The 17102-nt window shown below is 38.1% G+C and overlaps 3 protein-coding genes and 1 long non-coding RNA gene across 4 annotated transcripts; 2 read left to right on the top strand and 2 right to left on the bottom strand.

Annotated features, from left to right (window-relative positions):
* Window positions 1-3635: 3635 nt before the first annotated feature.
* LOC148696955 (uncharacterized) lies at window positions 3636-6495 on the top strand. The gene is made up of 2 exons (XR_015962057.1): window positions 3636-3710; window positions 6089-6495. It is a non-coding gene; the product is annotated as an uncharacterized LOC148696955 (long non-coding RNA).
* Window positions 6496-9530: 3035 nt separating this feature from the next.
* LOC137724934 (uncharacterized) lies at window positions 9531-10689 on the top strand. Its single transcript, XM_068463571.2, has 3 exons — window positions 9531-9721; window positions 10105-10226; window positions 10324-10689. Exons 1-3 carry the CDS (start codon window positions 9662-9664, stop codon window positions 10565-10567), a joined length of 426 nt encoding a protein of 141 aa, XP_068319672.2. The 5' UTR covers window positions 9531-9661; the 3' UTR covers window positions 10568-10689.
* Window positions 10690-10774: 85 nt separating this feature from the next.
* LOC137726593 (ADP-ribosylation factor 2-like) lies at window positions 10775-13514 on the bottom strand. The gene is made up of 6 exons (XM_068465528.2): window positions 13446-13514; window positions 12164-12638; window positions 11875-11945; window positions 11573-11692; window positions 11346-11464; window positions 10775-11165 (listed from the first exon to the last, which is right to left on the bottom strand). Exons 2-6 carry the CDS (start codon window positions 12309-12311, stop codon window positions 11075-11077), a joined length of 549 nt encoding a protein of 182 aa, XP_068321629.2. The 5' UTR covers window positions 12312-12638; window positions 13446-13514; the 3' UTR covers window positions 10775-11074.
* Window position 13515: 1 nt separating this feature from the next.
* Window positions 13516-16027, bottom strand: LOC137725174 (stress enhanced protein 1, chloroplastic). Its single transcript, XM_068463766.2, has 4 exons — window positions 15880-16027; window positions 15663-15758; window positions 14952-15127; window positions 13516-13812 (listed from the first exon to the last, which is right to left on the bottom strand). Exons 1-4 carry the CDS (start codon window positions 15923-15925, stop codon window positions 13708-13710), a joined length of 423 nt encoding a protein of 140 aa, XP_068319867.2. The 5' UTR covers window positions 15926-16027; the 3' UTR covers window positions 13516-13707.
* Between the last annotated feature and the right edge of the window lie 1075 nt (window positions 16028-17102).

The following is a 17102-nucleotide window of genomic DNA, read 5'->3' as shown; positions in this document are numbered from 1 at the left end:
TTTAATTTCCTAAGTTTGCAAGCCTTTGATTTAGTTTTAATAAGCTAGGGTTTTAATTTTTCTTAACCATATATAAACTTAACCTTGCCGCACCCTAGTTTGGTTCCCATTCATTCTATTATTTTTCACACACAAAACCTTGCAGCCATTCTCACCCTATTTTCTCCCAAAAACCGTGTATCCCATGACCCAAAAAACACTCTCAGCCGCACCTTTTTACTAACCCTAAATCATAATTCATCACTGCCGCAGCTATCTCCACTCTTGCAGCCACCTTACACACCTTCCTACACCACCCCATAACCTTGCCGCACCTCCACACTTCCCTAAATCCATCCCCAACCTAAAATAACATCCAGAAATTCCCTAAACCTCTCTGCCGCAGCAAGGAAGGGAGAAGGAGGAGCTTGGACGCGCAGAAATTCAAGTGGATTCGTTGTGCGTTTTAGGTGTAATCCATCCTTTGTTCGTTATGTGTAAATTCAATTTTATTTCTCTTTCTGTGAACATGAGAGGCTAAACCCCTATTTAGCTAGGGGGTGATTCGAAACCATGTTTATGCTTGCAATATGATTTGATTACTTTTGGTTGGAATTTCATGAATGGTGAATTCAATTTGTTTAACTGCTTGATCGATAACTTATTTATGTATGTTGATTGAGAGTGCACGCTTAATTTTCATGCATGAATATGACGCTAGAATATAAGTGAGTTTCACCTAATAGTTATGAACTTATATTCACAAGTAGTGGAGGTTGCTTATAAACAATCGCGTTAAATGAATTCTTGGCACTAGTTTCATGCTCATCATAGTAACGAATGCCTCGTCGACACTTATAGTTTTCATGATGCTTAATGATTCTTGCTTGTATCTCTATTATGCAATTCATGTAGGGAACTTGTGGGGAATGCTTTGGGTTGTCGCATGCAATCATCCAATTCATTAACTTAAGGAAAACTTGACGGTTAATTTAAGCGGACCTAATTAACCCGGGGTGTTGAGTTTCATAATTCATCGAAAGACCAACTGAAAATCAAATTGTATGCAAGTGTGACATGTGTGGAGAAGAACCTTCTAGCTAGCATTCATCCATATTTTCATCACATTCATATTTACATTCTGTCTTTAAATTACAATTTGTGCATTTAGTTTAATTTCGTCAAAACCTCAATCCCCCTTTACTTTAGTGTCTAATTTAGTTAGAAAGTGTCTTAGTTTGTGTTTATAATTGTTTTGTATTCTTTGAGTCTTTTGATTTGTTTTAGTGTTTATTTGTTTAGTTTTGCATTCTTTGAGTCTCGTTTAGTGTTTTTAACGTTTGTTTTACGTTTTTGAGTCAGTTTCCAAGTGATTTAGTAATCCCTCCTAATCCCCGGTCTAGAACGATCCCTACTTGCATCTTTACTACAATTGTCAAAAGAGGGTTTTAATTTGTGTGCTTAATTAAGTAGCATCAAGTAGTACGCCCGAAGGCGACCCTACAATGGGGAGTGTCTGTCAGAACGCCGGAAAGCCCTCAAGGGAAAACCACCGCAACGGCTAAGCAACTAGAACCTGGAGGGGCGCAAAACAAAAGCGTGAGTGGGCAAAAACAAAGCTTTTTCAAAACCATTTAACAAAATACATTCTAACCCCTCGCCGTAAAACCTGTATACTTCCCAGAAAATAAACATATAAACGTATGTATAAACATGCCAACATGCTCCAAGGTATGCCAATCATGCTCAAGATATGCCATGCCAAAACCTCATAATGAATGTAAGTGCCCAGGTATAAATCATATCAACATCATAACATCTGGCAGCCGGAGTCACCTAACGTGACCTGTACGGCTGCATCTAGAACTCAAATCTCAACTCTATAACTGAACCTGCCCACGAGTCGGAACCACTCAAGGTGGTCTGTACGACAGGCCTGGGTGTAACATATATATACGCTCTAGTGCTACGATCACGTGAAGGCTGTGCGAATAATCGCGAGTCACCTACGAGTCGGAACCACCTATTGTGGTCTGTACGACAGGCCTATGCACCTAACTTGGATCCAAGCTGAGCGTGTGGTGCGGGATGTGAACATCACGTGAAGGACTGTGCCCTACTCTGGGCGGGAGCACTAACACCGGGGGTGCAGGTTATGAGCTCTCTAAGTCTCTCAACTACTGGTGAAAGTAAATACAAATACCACTTACCTGGCACTTACCTGTGCGTCCACAGCACCCAATATGCATATATACGTATGCCACTACTAATGTGTGCAATGATGCATAAACGATAATAATAACATGCATGGCATAAGGCAAATAACCCTTTTTAATCAATTTCTGGGAATATAAATGTATATAGGTATATACGGAAAACAAAAGTCCACTCACTGGTATGTAGAAGGGTCGTAGCCCCCCTGTCTCGCGTGTGCACGCTCGTCCTCGGGGTACATGTCACCTAAATGCGAAACAACTATAAAAACGTTAACTTTAAAGCACATAACCCATTTCTCGTAATAACTTCTCATACATTGCTCAAAATGGACAAATGAATATACCAACGTGCTCTACACAACCTCAGGATCACAACCATATTTTTAGAATAATTTTCCTCCGCCGCACGCGCCCCCACGCGCCGGCCAAGGCACGGACCTACGCGCCCCCCACGAGCGGCCACGTGCCATGCACACTGACGGTGTCAACAGACGCCGTCAGGAATATTCCGTTAAACTGACGGAATATTCCGTTAAACCTAACTGACGCCGTCACTGCCGTTAGGAATATTCCGTTAAACTTAACGGAATATTCTCCTTTCTTCTCCGATCAGTCCCCGACGCCGGCACTGTCGCCGGAAAACCTGCAACTCACGTTTTCTCGCTCGTTTTTCCACCTTTTTCCACGTTTCTTGCACCAAAATCAACCCTAGAGCTAGTAGAACATGTCCCAATAAGTTTTAAGGCCTAAAATTACGAGATTATACCTGTCCAAAACTTCAAAACTCGGCCAACTCCACAACCAACGATCCTGACATCCAAATTCACCCAACGAGCTACTCCCAAGCTCCTGGGAACTTCACAAAGACAACTACAAGCTCAGAAATCCCAAAAACTCAATGTATAACTTTTGCATGAACAGTACTCGAATCGGCCATTGTCGAATCGACGTGAAAACGATGAAGTTCTTACCTGAAAATGGTACGATCGTGCTCCTCTCCGCCTCACGAGTTCAATGGTGTAGTTGGTTCCCTCGATCTGCAAAGGTTTGAGGGTTCTTGGTGTGTGTCCGTACACTTACAGAAGGAAGAAGAAGAAAGAAGGGAGAGAGAGAGACACGGGACAGAGAGTAGAGGGAGAGGGAGAGTGAGTCAGTGTGTGTGTGGCCCTACACTTGCCAACACCACACAAAACTACCAAAAACATCACGAAAACCAACTAGGGGTAGAATTGTAATTTCACACGTATGTTCTAATAATCCCGGGACGGGATGTCACAGTAGGTGTATTCAATTGTAATTTTTTCAAAGTCTCTAAAAATTTAGGAGTATTGGAAAACAAATTGAATTTGAAGGAATTTGTGAATTGATGGATTTTGGAGGATTTCAAGGTGAAACCTATAAATACCAAAGAGCTTGTGAAATCTCACCTCACCCCTAGAAATTTTGAGCGACTTTGTGTGCTGCTCTCTTCTCCAGAGATGGCGCCTTCTGCTCCAAAAAAAGAGTAGCTTGAAGGTAAAACTTCTCACCTTGTACATGTTTTCTTCGGATTTTTCTTGTTTGGATACTGTTATCTTGTTCTAGGGTTAGGGTTTTCTAGTCTAGGATTTATCAAGATTTGAAACCCTATTGTTGAATATGCGTGTCGGTTTATGGTTTGGTGTTTTGTTGAATATGCGTGTGGGTTTATGGCTTGCTGTTGGATGTCGAATTGATGTTTTCTAGGGTTAGGGTTTTCTAGTCTAGGATTTATCTGAATTCATATTGTTCAATTATATTGTATTTTATCTGTTGGATGTTGAAATCTATAAAAAAAAAATAGGGTTAATTACAAAAAACTACCTCAAGTATGGGTCAAATGACACTTTCATACCTCATCTTTTAAAATTGACAATGTCATACCTTATCTTACGAATTTGTGTCAATGTTATACCTTCCGTTAGCTTGGCCGTTTATTTCTCAGTTAAATGCTGACGTGGCTTGATCCGGGACCCATTTTTATTAAAAAATTATTAAAAAAATTATTAAAAACAAAAAAAATCATTTAATATTATTTAAATATTAAAATAATAAAAAAAATTAAAAAAAAAAAAAAAAAAAAAAAAAAAAAACCAACGTCGTCCCTTCCCCCCCCTCTCCCTTCTCCCCATCTGCAACTACAACCCAGAAAAACAGAAGAGAAAAAAAAAAAAAAAAAAAAAAACCAATTTGTTTTCCTTGCTCCTCACCCCCTCTTCTCCCCACACCCACACACCCAACCTCCCCACCTTCGCACCCCACCCTCTGCACCCAACCTCGCACCCACTACCTACAACCCCAAAAAAAAAAAAAAAAAAAAAAAAAAAAAAAAAAAAAAAAAAAAATCCCATTCTCCTGGGCGAGGAGAAAATGGGCGGCGGGGGGAGGGCGGGGGGTGGGGGGTGGGGGGTGGGGGAATGGGTGTGGAGGGGAATGGGTGTGGAGGGGAGAGGGTGGGTGTGAGGGGGGCGAAGCTGCTGTTTGTTTTTTTTTTTTTTTTTTTTTTTTTTCCTTCTCTCTTCTTCTTCTTCTTCTGCAGGGGGACGAACTGGGTTTCCAATTGTTTTTTTTTTTTTTTTTTCTTCTCTCTTCTTCTGCTTCCCTCTTCTTCTTCTTCTTCTGCGGGTTAGGTTGGGGGGGGGGGGTGGGGTTGGGTGGGAGGGAACGGGTTTGCTGCATTTTTTTTTTTTTTCCTTCTCTCTTCTTCTTCTTCCCTCTTCTTCCCTCTTCTTATTCTTCTTCTGCAGGGGGACGAACTGGGTTTCCAATTGTTTTTTTTTTTTTTTTTTTTTTCTTCTCTCTTCTTCTGCTTCCCTCTTCTTCTTCTTCTTCTTCTGCGGGTTAGGTTGGGGGGGGGTGGGGTTGGGTGGGAGGGAACGGGTTTGCTGCATTTTTTTTTTTTTTTTTTTTCCTTCTCTCTTCTTCTTCTTCCCTCTTCTTCCCTCTTCTTCTTCTTCTTCTTCTGCAGGGCGACAAACTGGGTTTCCAATTGTTTTTTTTTTTTTTTTTCCTTCTTCTTCCTCCTCCTTTCTAGGTTGCAGGGGGTTGAGTTTGTGGTGGGGGGAGGGGGGTTGAACTGGGTTTGGTTTGGTTTGGGTTTTTTTTTTTTTTTTTTTTTTTTCTCTTCTTCTTCTTTCTCCTTCTTCTTTTCTGGGTTGCTGGGTTGCAGGAAGATGATGGGGAAGAGAGAGGGGGAGATGCACGAAAGGAGAGGGAAGATGATGGCTAATGTTTTTTATTTTTTTATGTAATTTTTTATTATTATTTTAATATTTAAATAATATTAAATGATTTTTTTTGTTTTTAATAATTTTTTTATTAATTTTTTAATAAAAATGGGTCCCGGATCAAGCCACGTCAGCATTTAACTGAGAAATAAACGGCCAAGCTAACGGAAGGTATAACATTGACACAAATTCGTAAGATGAGGTATGACATTGTCAATTTTAAAAGATGAGGTATGAAAGTGTCATTTGACCCATACTTGAGATAGTTTTTTGTCATTAACCCAAAAAAATATATCTGTTGGATGTCAAATTGATTTTTTTAACAAGTTTACATGAATTGTCGAATTGATTTTTTTCACCTTGTACATGCTTTTCATTGTAAAAAAGATCAACTGGAATCCACAAAGATGGTTTTGGGGTCCATTAATTGTAGGGTTCATTATGTGTTTGGTTATCATGCTTTTAGCATCCGTTGATTTTATGTCAAATAAGGGTGGGATTTTAGCATTCGGTCAAAATGTCAATGTAACTAGGGTGATACTTGACTGGTCTGTTGTTCAATTTGTCTTCTTTGCAATCCTATGCATGTAGTTCAGTCTTTATTGTGTGCATTGATTCGTTGTATAATTATGATGTATCATCTAAAAGATCATAAATGGGAGATTCACAACAAGAAAATGGAAAAGGAAACTACAATCAATGGTCTGTGGAAGAGAGCAACATGATGTTGCAACTACTTGTTGAGGCCGTAAAAAATGGATGGCGTGATGCTAATGGCATGATAAGCAAGCAGACTATAGAAGCCAAAATTGTTCCTGTGCTCAATGAAAAACTTGGGTGTCAAAAAACTCAAGATCATGTTAAGAACCGTGTGAAAACGTTGAGGGGTCGATATCAATCAATATGTTAGCTTTTTAGGCATAGTTCTGGATTTGGTTGGGACCCCGTCACAAAAAAGTTCACGGCTAGTGATGAAGTATGGGAGGGCTTCCTAAGGGTGAGTTCTTTTTCTTATCGAATATATTATTTACATGATGATCTTTCATTTTTATTGATTTTGGATTTGCCAATCGTCACCAATTTTTAGCTCCATTTCGAGGTGTTCGGTATCATCTCCAAGATTTTGGTGGTAATGATCATGACCCCGTAAATGCAAATGAGTTGTTCAATCTTCGACATGCTTCCTTGAGAAATGTATTGGAAAGGATATTTGGTGTATTTAAATCTCGATTCACAATTTTTAAGTCAGCACCTCCATTTCCAATTAAAACACAAGTAGAGTTAGTGTTAGCTTGTGCAGGATTGCACAACTTTCTTTGCAAGGAGTGTCGTTCTGATGAATTTCCAATTGAATCAGAAGATGGTGAATTTGAAGATGAAAAAAATGATGATGAACCAGGTAATCAAACCCAAGAGCAACAATGATAGATTGCTAATGCATGGAGAGCTAGCATAGCTACAAATATGTGGACAGATGCTGTGAAGGATAGGATTCAAAGACGGGTTTTTTTTTTTTTAAATTTCTATTCTTGATCCCTCGGATTTTAGGATGGTGGTAGAATAAAAGGCTTGAGGACCATTGGCATATGTTGAATTTGAAAAATGTTTCTTTTTCGTGTTCAAAAGAACTATTTGGTAAATTCTATTAGTCTTTTTATTGATTGAGTTCAGCACAATTTGTAGGTTGGTCTTTGTTTCTTACATGTAAGTCAATTAGGAATGATTGCAAAGGTGGCCTAAAACCAGGAGAGCCATTCAAAGTAACCTTCAGCCAACCACCTTATTCTATGCACTTCGCAAAATTCTGGGAGACTAGAAAATGTTTATGCGCCAGATGACGAATCCAGTCCAAAAGCAAGAATGCATTTTCATTAGTAAGTGGTGCAAATAAAGACGATATACTATCACTGGGAGCAGGTATATAAGGAATGTTTGTAGTTGCAGTCGGACTTTAAGGAACCCTAAGAGGTTCTCCATATTGTAAGTTACCAGCAAAACAGGGCAGCCATATAATCTTTTCCTAACTCAACGTAGCCTTCTTTCCCCCACAAATTAGAATCAGTCAGTGTTGCCCATTTGCTTCCATTGGTAGGCACAATAACCCTCTTCCTGTTTTCAATGATGTTCCCATACTTATCCACAATCACCTTCTGCCTAGTTCTAATGATTTTCCCATACTTATTCACTAGAGGCATATCTCCACATAATTCATTAACTTTCTTAGTTGAGATATAGAGTCTACACTAGGAAAAATACATGAAGTGGGCAAATGCAATCACAAGCTTCCGCTTATTAAGTGAATTGTCAAGGAGATCCTTTGCATATTTATTTACACTCAAAAAACGAACCTTAACTTGATCTAAGATTCGGTTCCATAACCTGAACATTGTATTAGTGGTACTTTCTTGATGTTGGTCTGGAAAATTTTCTGCTTGATATAGTTGCCTATAAATGGATTGGTCAAAATTCAAGAAGTACATCGAATTTTTTCTTTTGCCTTCTGGGACAACCCAATTTTACCAATCAATTTGGCTTTTCTTGAAATAAAATAATCACTGTGATTTCATGGGAATTCACACAAATCTCTTGAAATTCAGGAATAAACTCTCTGAATTTCTCTGAGCCCATGCAAAGAATTCTCTCACGATTCATGTGAATTCTATGAAACTTTAACTCAAAATCCCATTTTTTTTTCTCTCAAATTCCATGGAATTAGATTCTCTGAAACTCTCTGAAAATTCCAATTGAATACACCCCCCCTAAATATGAAAGGGTGGGACCATGTAAGGTGGGAGTGAAGAGAGAGAAACTTTTCTCCTTCTCTATTTCTGTTAAGGCAATTATGGAAAGTTACATTTGAGCGTGTTGGGCATTGTAATTCAGTTTGTGTATAATTTAGGGCTTTTGTCCTTATGGTTAAATTTGAAGAGTTTTTTGTTAAACAATATTTTAGGCTGGTTTTTTGTTAAAATAATCTTCATCCAAGCCCCTTTTATTAAAGTTCCCTAAAATATATTCCATGTGTCCTCCATCAAAGCTTGCAAACACGAGGTCCATCTTCTCATGCCTACAAAGATTTAACGGCCAACCATGGAAGTCCAAGGCGGCTAAGTTCACAGCAAGTCCTCTCAAATGGAGAAGGCTGTTCCTTTGGCATGAAAAGAAATCTGAGGAGTGAGGATTGGATTCTTGATGACATTTGGTATTTATACCCACAGACCCTCAAATCCATAAAAATCCTAGCAAATCTTTGGTATTTTCACTACACCTAGACATCTGGAAACTCATTTACAAATCCTAATCGACCATGCTTGGATTTTGATGGATTTTTAAAATCCTCTAAAATCTTAATTTGACTACGCCATGATTTCAAGATCTTTTAAAATGTAAAACTACACCCAGATTTCAAAATCCATTAAAATGCTATCAAAACCTAATTTGACTACTCCCCCTTAAATTCATTTTGTCAAGAAACAAAAGCAACCTGCAAATGAGATTGCTTTAGGATCCCTAGAATCTTCCTATCATACATAATTTTTAGATTAATTATTAAAGGGAAATTCAAGAACCTAAAAACTGAATTGGTTAGCAAACGTATCATATAGTTTGGCTCATTAAAGAACATTAACACTTACACACAAGATCTTGAGTTTGATTCCTCTCTCCACTAATATCGCTTGCATCAAAAAAGAAAAAATCTCGAGCAAATTAAGATAAAATTTTTGGAAACAAATCTCTCATTTTGAGAAGAAAAACAAAGTGCCTTCACACGCAAGTAAGGAAATAAGAACTAAGCACATAGAGATTGTCCCAAAAAGCCGAATATAAAACATGGCTTTGGACCCAAAGAAAAATGGCCAAGAATCCAAGGAATTTGAAAAGGGAAAGGACAACCTAGATATGCCTAAAATCGAGCGCTGCCAAAACGGCTAAGAACAATATACACATGCTTAAAATGGTTTGCTCTTACTACATTAGAGCCAGTATAAATCCTCCCTTCACGAACAAACCAAGGTACAAAATACCAGCAACAAAAAAGGTCCATAATACCTTGAGCTCTAAGCCGACAACTGGTTTGAATTTTAGAAGTTTACTGGCTCGACCGTGGGAGAGTTCCTTGAGCCACACCGGTGACCCCTTCTTCTGAACTAGCGAAGTTTGCTCATAAATATCGTCATACGTTAGAGGAGTGGAATAATATTTCAAGAAGCAAACTCAGACATGGGTGAAAATTCAGGTAAAGAAACCCTTGCCTCGAGTACAAAGAAGGGTTTTTTCAAGGTAAGAATCTAATTTTTCGTGGTGATCATGTTTGGTAATTTTTTTAAGCATGATTGTTTCTTTGTGAATTTGCAACTGGAAATTATGATTTATTTGACATTTGCTACGGGGAGGGGAAATTTGAACTCGGATGCAAGGGGAGGGCACATTGCCTTGGACAACTGGTCTTCACCCAGGTCTTCGAAAAATAGAGATATTTCAGTTTTCAAGTGAGTCTGATTTCGAGTCGAATTCCCCCTCCTTGTGCTAGCAAGACTTTCACAAGGCATATTGTTTGTTGCAGTAACATGATTAGGCTTTTGGCATTCTTCAGATTTCTCCATTGCTTTACTTTCGAATAAAATCCATCATGTATGCTAATGAGTGAATTTCACTTGTACCAGAAGAAGAAATTTCATATCCGACGGAAGAAACTGAATGCATATGATATCTCTTCGCTCTCAGAGTTTCTGCCTGAGTTGAAGGATTCACTAGAACTAACTCCTGCTGCAAAGTTCAAGCTAATGTAAGTTTTCCAATTTTTTTATCCTAAAATTTTTATTCTCAGTAGATCACGGAAATTCGAGGGGAATAATAGATTGATATTGTTACGTTTTCATCAGATTGAAGGAAGGAAAGCGTCTGAGTGCACTTGTTAATCATCCTGCTTTCCAGGTGGATCCGCTAGGTGCAATTTATCAAGACATAATAAGCACACAGCCTGTGGTGGATGAGAAACCGAATGAAAGGAACAAATTTGGAAGCAAGAAGAGGAATCAGAAGAAATCTGAGGCTCCAGCCGGGCACCAATCTATGGATTTTCATATATCGACCTTGAACTGTGGAATTTCATCCATCCACCTTTGATGACTCTGTTGATTATATAGGTGCAACCAGGAAGCGAAATTTGAGCATAAAATCTTTTGTCTTTCTGGATTGGAACAATTTTTAATCGCAATTGTATCTTTGCCTCTTATTCCGAAAGATTAGATATTTTTCTTGGTCAGGCAACTTGAAATTAAGAGTAAAGTCGAATTTGATGTCAACATGCTTCAAATCGAAACCAAAAGGAGCAGACCAAAAATAACCTATCAACATTTATTCTGAGATTGTATTAATGAATACTGGTTACTTCATCAATACAGTAGTGAGTAGTGCTAACTGGGATTCTATACCTCCCCAAGACAGGAAGACAGGCTTGAATTTCCGTCATTTCGCAAACCGACAGGTTCTACTGAAGCTCCATTCAAACCAAATATGCAGGGTTTTGCAAAGAAATGACGTGTTCACTTTCCATTGTTAACCAATTTGATTCCACTAAAATGTATCGAGTACGAATGTGAATGGTCTGAATGTTGTAGAAGCCCCCTTGCATCATGCCTTGTTATTGACAATATTATCAGATAGCCAATCAAGACCTTCATAGAGTCCTTGGCCGGTGGTGGCAGAAGTACTTTGGATGTACCTATGCAATAAAACTCATTAAAATTCCATTGAAAACTCAGAATCAATACGCGATCAGATTGTAACACGTTCGAGTCGCGTTACGTTGGCTTTTGGTTCAAGTTTCAGTAGCAGGTTTTTAAAATTAAGCAATCCCTTTTCTTGTAGCTACTTATGTACAGTAGAGAAGTTGTACGCATACCAGAAACGATTCCCGAGTAAGTGCAGGGCAAGTTTATCAGCAACCTCAGAAGAACTCATAGCATGTGGAAGGTCTTGCTTATTAGCAAAGACAAGAAGTGTTGCATTGCTTAGTTCACTCTGCAAAAAGAGACAACAATTATAAACCTCTTTCTTTCCTTTTCTTCAACACAGTTGTAATCCTTTTTGTAACAGGTATCGAATTCCTCACATATAAACCTCACAGACCTCACTTAAAATACGATGAAGCTCGTTGCGGGCTTCTGATATTCTTTCCCTGTCAATGCTGTCCACAACAAATACAATGCCTTGAGTATTCTGAAAGTAGTGCCTCCACAAAGGCCTTATCTGGTGAGCAGCAAGGAGATGACGAACAGATTAGTTAGCGATCACAATACGAAGCTCCATAGAGTTTAATTGATCCATATTTAAACGCATAATTGAATCAAAACCATTTCGAACTATGTCCAGAAAAGTATAAAATGAGTCATCCTTGTGCGGACGGATAGAAGAGCGAAAGAGCTTGGTACCTTGTCTTGTCCACCAACATCCCAAATAGTGAAGGTAATATTTTTGTACTCTATTGTCTCCACATTGAAACCTGCTCCATAAAAGTAAAGGAAGTGTCATACTCTTATGTAAACTGATACATTTCAACACTACCAATACGCGTTAGTTCTTTAATAAAACAACGAACGTCCTGCACGGAGAATTTTTGATCAAAATATAGTGGCTCAAGTGTGTAAACCAAAGATAATTGAACTGCAACAGAATCATAAACCAAATGCTTCATCCAGGATGGATTTTAAGGATAAATACCGATGGTGGGTATGGTGTTAACGATGTCTCCAAGCTTCAGCTTGTAGAGGATGGTTGTCTTTCCTGAAGCATCAAGACCCACCATTAGAATCCTCACTCCCTTCTTTGGGAAGAACCTCTTTGCAATTCGCGAAACCGCTCCTCCCATTCCAAAAACAGAAGTTCAACAAAGTTATTAGCAGTGAGTTTAAACAAGATTTAGAATTTGAGAAGGAAAATACATCAAGGGTTGCAATCAGTTTATGCATAAGCACAGGGAAAGAGATTTCTTGAGTTGAAGGCAAAAGCCCAGATGGGACAATATTAGTGGTGGTTGATGCAAAAGGTGAAGAGAATATATTCTAAATTAGAAAAGAGGGAAAAGAAATTAATTATTTTAATTTTACCTGCAACAGGAATTGTTGGCATCATAAGGGAACATTGATGCAACATAAGTGATTAAGTGGGCAGGGCCAATATTCTGTTGGCCTGTTTCCTGGAAATTACAAAGATAATATTTCAACTTCTGAAAAAAGCTTATATCCACCCATTTGTGTCTGCATCTAATTAAATTTTTTTTTAAGATCCTTCTCACAAAGCATTACAACTGATGTTCCTTCTAGATGAAAATATTTCTTTTCCAAGTCAGTTTCTAATTAATAGGAATCCGACAACGCGATATTCTAATCAGTGTTTCAAAAAGCACGCCTGCCCTTGGAGGCGGGGCTTCAACATTTTCGCTTCTGTTTTGTGGGAGTCGGCGAAATACTTGCCTAGGTTTTGTGGGGCACACCTAGGCGGTTGAGGCTCGCTTGAGGTGCATCTGAAATGTCCCTTTTTCATTTTTAAGTTGCAAAAATATGGAATTCTTTGAGTTGCAGAGTCTGCCTAGTGAACAAGATGAAGAAGTTACGATTTTTTTTTTTTTTCCTCCTGATTTATCATTTTTCCAAACTTTTTATTTCCCACTTTGCTGACATTTATTACCCTTCTTTGCTGATATTTATTACCCCACTTTCCTAACATTTATTACCCTAATGTGCTGATATACATTACCCCACCATCTTCCTTTCTATTCACTTTTTAGTTAAGAGTTTTTGCAAAGTATTATATTTTTTAAACATTATGAATAATATACATTAAAAAATTTAGGTCTCACACCTCAAGGCGTTTGCCTAGACAAGGCTATCCATGAAACACCTCACTCACACCTTTGCCTTTAAAACATTGATTCTAATACACTCTAATTAATGGTAAAGAGATTCAAACTTGGGTGCTAGGTGTGGGCACGCCGTCGGCCTACCACACATTTGCTTGTCGATGACAAAATGCTTTGTTGCTATCCAGTCCAAACAGTTCACAAGCATTTCCACTATGAGAAAGTTAATTTTGCTTTAGGGAGCATGTCATCATTGAGATGGATCAATTATAATACATCCTTAACCTCAAGTATCGCCGAAAGTGTTGGCACTCTGACAAAATTACAGTGATGAACAAGTGTTGAATTTGGAATACATGTCAGTATTACAAATTATACAACAACTTCCAAGCAACCGAAACTGTGTTCACTTTTCTGAGCCGGACTGGAAGATGAAAACTGCTGTCAAAACTCCCACCAATGCTGTAACACCCAAGGCAGCTGTAGGTTGGGGGCTTGTAAGCCCAAAGTTCTGCACAATCACAACGGGAACTTACTATAAATTGTACTTGTTGAGATTCGAGAATGATAACTCACAAAGAAGACGAGGAACAATGTCAAATAAAGCTCGATTTCATTGAGTTACATGGTAAAATGGGAAGCTTCTTTGTTTATTATCAGTTAAATAAGAGGTTATTTCATTTCAAGTACAACATTCTAAGGGATGGAACAGGGAGAACTTAGTCAGGAATGATTAAGCTTTGAAGTGATTAACCGAGACATCAACAACAATTCCCATGGAAGTCTGCCAGCACCAAAAATAACTAGACCGAACAGAAGCTGGACATCTGAGAAATTTAACTAAAAATTCTTCAAAACCTGTGTGTTAGACAGTCATTGACAACAAAAGTTTGCATAAGCAGTGGCGTACCCCAATCAAAAAAGTTGGAAAAAAAATCATCAGGAGACAGCTTTAGACGTGAAGGTTTCATCACTTTAAGAACATAAAAGGTATGTCACTGAATTCCTCGATGACTTGAGGATTGATTCTCGTTCATTATTTAGGTTTATAAAGCCTTGATTTACAAGTATACTTTCTATCTACTCAAGAAATACATAAAAGGAAGGCTAATCTAAGAGATTTGATTTATACAGGAAAACCAAGCAAAGATCACAATAAATCAGGAATCATAATTATCGTCTATCAGGTAGGAGTTAACAAAAGGTCATAAACAAGGAAGCAAAAGGCTCAATTGGTCAAGGAGCACAGCTGCAATGGATGGTCATTGTAACCCTGAGGCTTGGTGTACATAGGAAGAACCCACTCAAATCGACAAGATTTTAATTGAGTTTGAATCCAAGTCTCTCGAGTATTAGAAAGTTTTTTCTAACAATAATCTATAGATGGTACTTCTAATTGGAATTTCAGTAAGTTTCCTACCCTAGTAAACAGCACTTAAAGCAAACATGAAGGATAACTTTTAGGACAATGCAAGATGCTAATTTCTAGGCGTTTCAATATCTTTTATATACTTGTTAAATCATCAATGGCACAAGTAAGCCAACGGTTCAACGAACGGAAACCAACACTAATTCCCATAAACACGGATGCAACTGAAAGTAAATTGGAAATCTTGGTTTGGATGTTAAAAGCCATAGCTTGTGTCATACCTCCAGAAGTCCCTTTCCGGTTGATACCTCAACGCCAATAGCCACAGCAAAGCCAATCATGGCGAGCCGGCCAAGCCATACATCCAAACCTCCCTCCTTGGTGCTTTGCTCACACCTTATGGAAATTGGCATCGATTTACATGCAGCATTCCTTTGTTGGTATGCTCTTTTAATAACTGAAAACAAAATCAAACATCAACTCTTAAGCAACTAAATACAGCAAACAAAAACCCAATAGTCCTAATACTTTCGAAGTCGAGCAACCCTAGAGTATAAGCTTATGTGTCAATTAAACTGTTACTCATACAAGAATCTGTAAACTTTGAGTTGTGTCAATTGGGCTACATTACTCTTATTCCAAAAACTAAAAATAATTCCGGGTTCTTGAACTCTTTCCAGCGATGATAGATTTCAGGGTCCGTTCGATAACCATTTCGAATTTAATTTACATTTAAGAAAAGAAAACTGAAGCCACTTAAGCTGTAAGTCAGTAACTGTATTTCTTTGGTTTTTTTTTTTTTTTTTTTTTTTTTTTTTTTCTGAGGACATCGATATTTATACTAAAGGAGGGAGAGTTCAGTTAAACTACATAATGAACATTAGTATCATCCATAAAATTCGAACCTAAGAGGAACGTAGTAAAAATAAAAATAAAAAAAATGAAAACATCCCTTAAAAGTAACTAAGGAGAAAGAAGAGTCAAAGGCTTACTGAGTGGAGAACCAGAAGCAAAGGTCGTCCCAATTCTACCGGAATTAAAATGGGGAAGCCGAGCAGGACCTGCTGCTGAGTTAATTCCACTTGCATCTGTTGAATTTATCAAACAAATTATAAATTTTGAAATTTCAATATTTTTACAAAAGTAAATTCAATATTCAGTGATAGAGAGAGAGAGAGAGAGAGAGAGACAGAGAGAGAGAGAGAGTACCTCTGTTTGAAAGGGAGAGTGAGGCGCAGATTTGAGCCACAGCCATTTTTGCAGGAGGGGAAAGAGAGCTAAATTTGTGGAAATCGCAAAGCGGGTAGTGGAAGTTGTCACCATACTTTTAGAAGGGTAAGGTGACACGTGTCGCCCAGGGAGACCGAACAATTCCGAAGCGGATAGAGTTTTGCTGATGTAAGAAAATAGAAATGATAAAAACACATCCCCGGTTTAATCTTGACTTGTTTGATTTTTTTTTAATATGATAAAAAAAAAATTAGCAGAAATATATAAGAAATAAAAAATAGCATGTGAAAGTCATCTCTTTACAAAATTACACAGGTTACTTAGGTGTTCCTGTTGAAAATATTTGTGGGTTAATGAATGCCCACACAGTAATATTGACTAGGGAAATGAATGAGGATTGTATTTTCAAAATGTGTGTGCTGTAAATTTCAAGGTGTAATTATTACGCTTGTTTGGAGTTGTTCTATAAATAGAGCGCTCCGTGTGCTATCAAAACAGACTAAGAAGAAGAAAAGATCAATAACATCAGTATATATCCTTCCCTCTTTTATTTGTCATTCCCTTGTGTTATAGTTGTTGGAAATGTGCCATAAAACCAATCATATGATGATACTTTATGGACATTTCACATGTTAAACTAATCTAGTTTAATGTAAAGGGCAAAGATTATTGTTTGAGCCGTCTCATATAAATGTTATATGCTTAAACGATAAGTCCAAGGAATATGTGATTGGAAGAATGCGATCTAAAGAAGTTAGATTCATGAGACCATTCTTTTGTTGACACATCCTAAACGTTCCTGATCATAGGATTGTCAATTGGGCATTGACAGTCCGTTAAGATCAGTACGTGCTATGTCTTCTCTCAGGGAGAGTGACTAGTCTCGAGTCATTGGTGTGTGTGACATCAAGACAAGTACGTAGGTGCTCAATAGAGAATGAGTTCACTGAACACGATCAGCGAAGAGTTCTCATATTCATGTCACATGAGAACTCATGGTTGGGATAATGCAAATTACTCTTTTGACCTGAGGCATCACAGTTGTCTTGTGGTTAGGTCCTTAATCTTTGATTATGTCAAAGTCACTCCATCAGGAGGGTGTCCACGGCATCGTTGGGGTTAAGCCACTTAGCCATGGAGACAAGTGAATGCGCAACAAGGGATCTCTAACCTTCAAACTGTTTGAGGGAGAATACTCTATG

The sequence above is a fragment of the Pyrus communis genome, chromosome 5 (assembly GCF_041283825.1).
Source record: "Pyrus communis isolate YQ-2024b chromosome 5, ASM4128382v1, whole genome shotgun sequence".
NCBI classification, from domain to species: domain Eukaryota; kingdom Viridiplantae; phylum Streptophyta; class Magnoliopsida; order Rosales; family Rosaceae; genus Pyrus; species Pyrus communis.
Note: the sequence above shows the minus strand (reverse complement) of the source record. Positions and strands in the feature narration are given on the sequence as shown.

Coding starts and splice junctions, on each gene's coding strand:
- LOC137726593 (XM_068465528.2), bottom strand. CDS start 12,311: ATGGGAGGAGCGGTTTCGCGAATTGCAAAGAGGTTCTTCCCAAAGAAG. Junction 11,946..12,163: donor TAACACCATACCCACCATCG/GTATTTATCCTT, acceptor TTTATGGAGCAG/GTTTCAATGTGGAGACAATA. Junction 11,166..11,345: donor TTACTCGGGAATCGTTTCTG/GTATGCGTACAA, acceptor TTTATTGCATAG/GTACATCCAAAGTACTTCTG.
- LOC137725174 (XM_068463766.2), bottom strand. CDS start 15,925: ATGGCTGTGGCTCAAATCTGCGCCTCACTCTCCCTTTCAAACAGAG. Junction 15,759..15,879: donor ACTCTCCCTTTCAAACAGAG/GTACTCTCTCTC, acceptor TAAATTCAACAG/ATGCAAGTGGAATTAACTCA. Junction 13,813..14,951: donor CCGGAAAGGGACTTCTGGAG/GTATGACACAAG, acceptor GTGATTGTGCAG/AACTTTGGGCTTACAAGCCC.
- LOC137724934 (XM_068463571.2), top strand. CDS start 9,662: ATGGGTGAAAATTCAGGTAAAGAAACCCTTGCCTCGAGTACAAAGAAG. Junction 9,722..10,104: donor CAAAGAAGGGTTTTTTCAAG/GTAAGAATCTAA, acceptor CACTTGTACCAG/AAGAAGAAATTTCATATCCG. Junction 10,227..10,323: donor GCTGCAAAGTTCAAGCTAAT/GTAAGTTTTCCA, acceptor CGTTTTCATCAG/ATTGAAGGAAGGAAAGCGTC.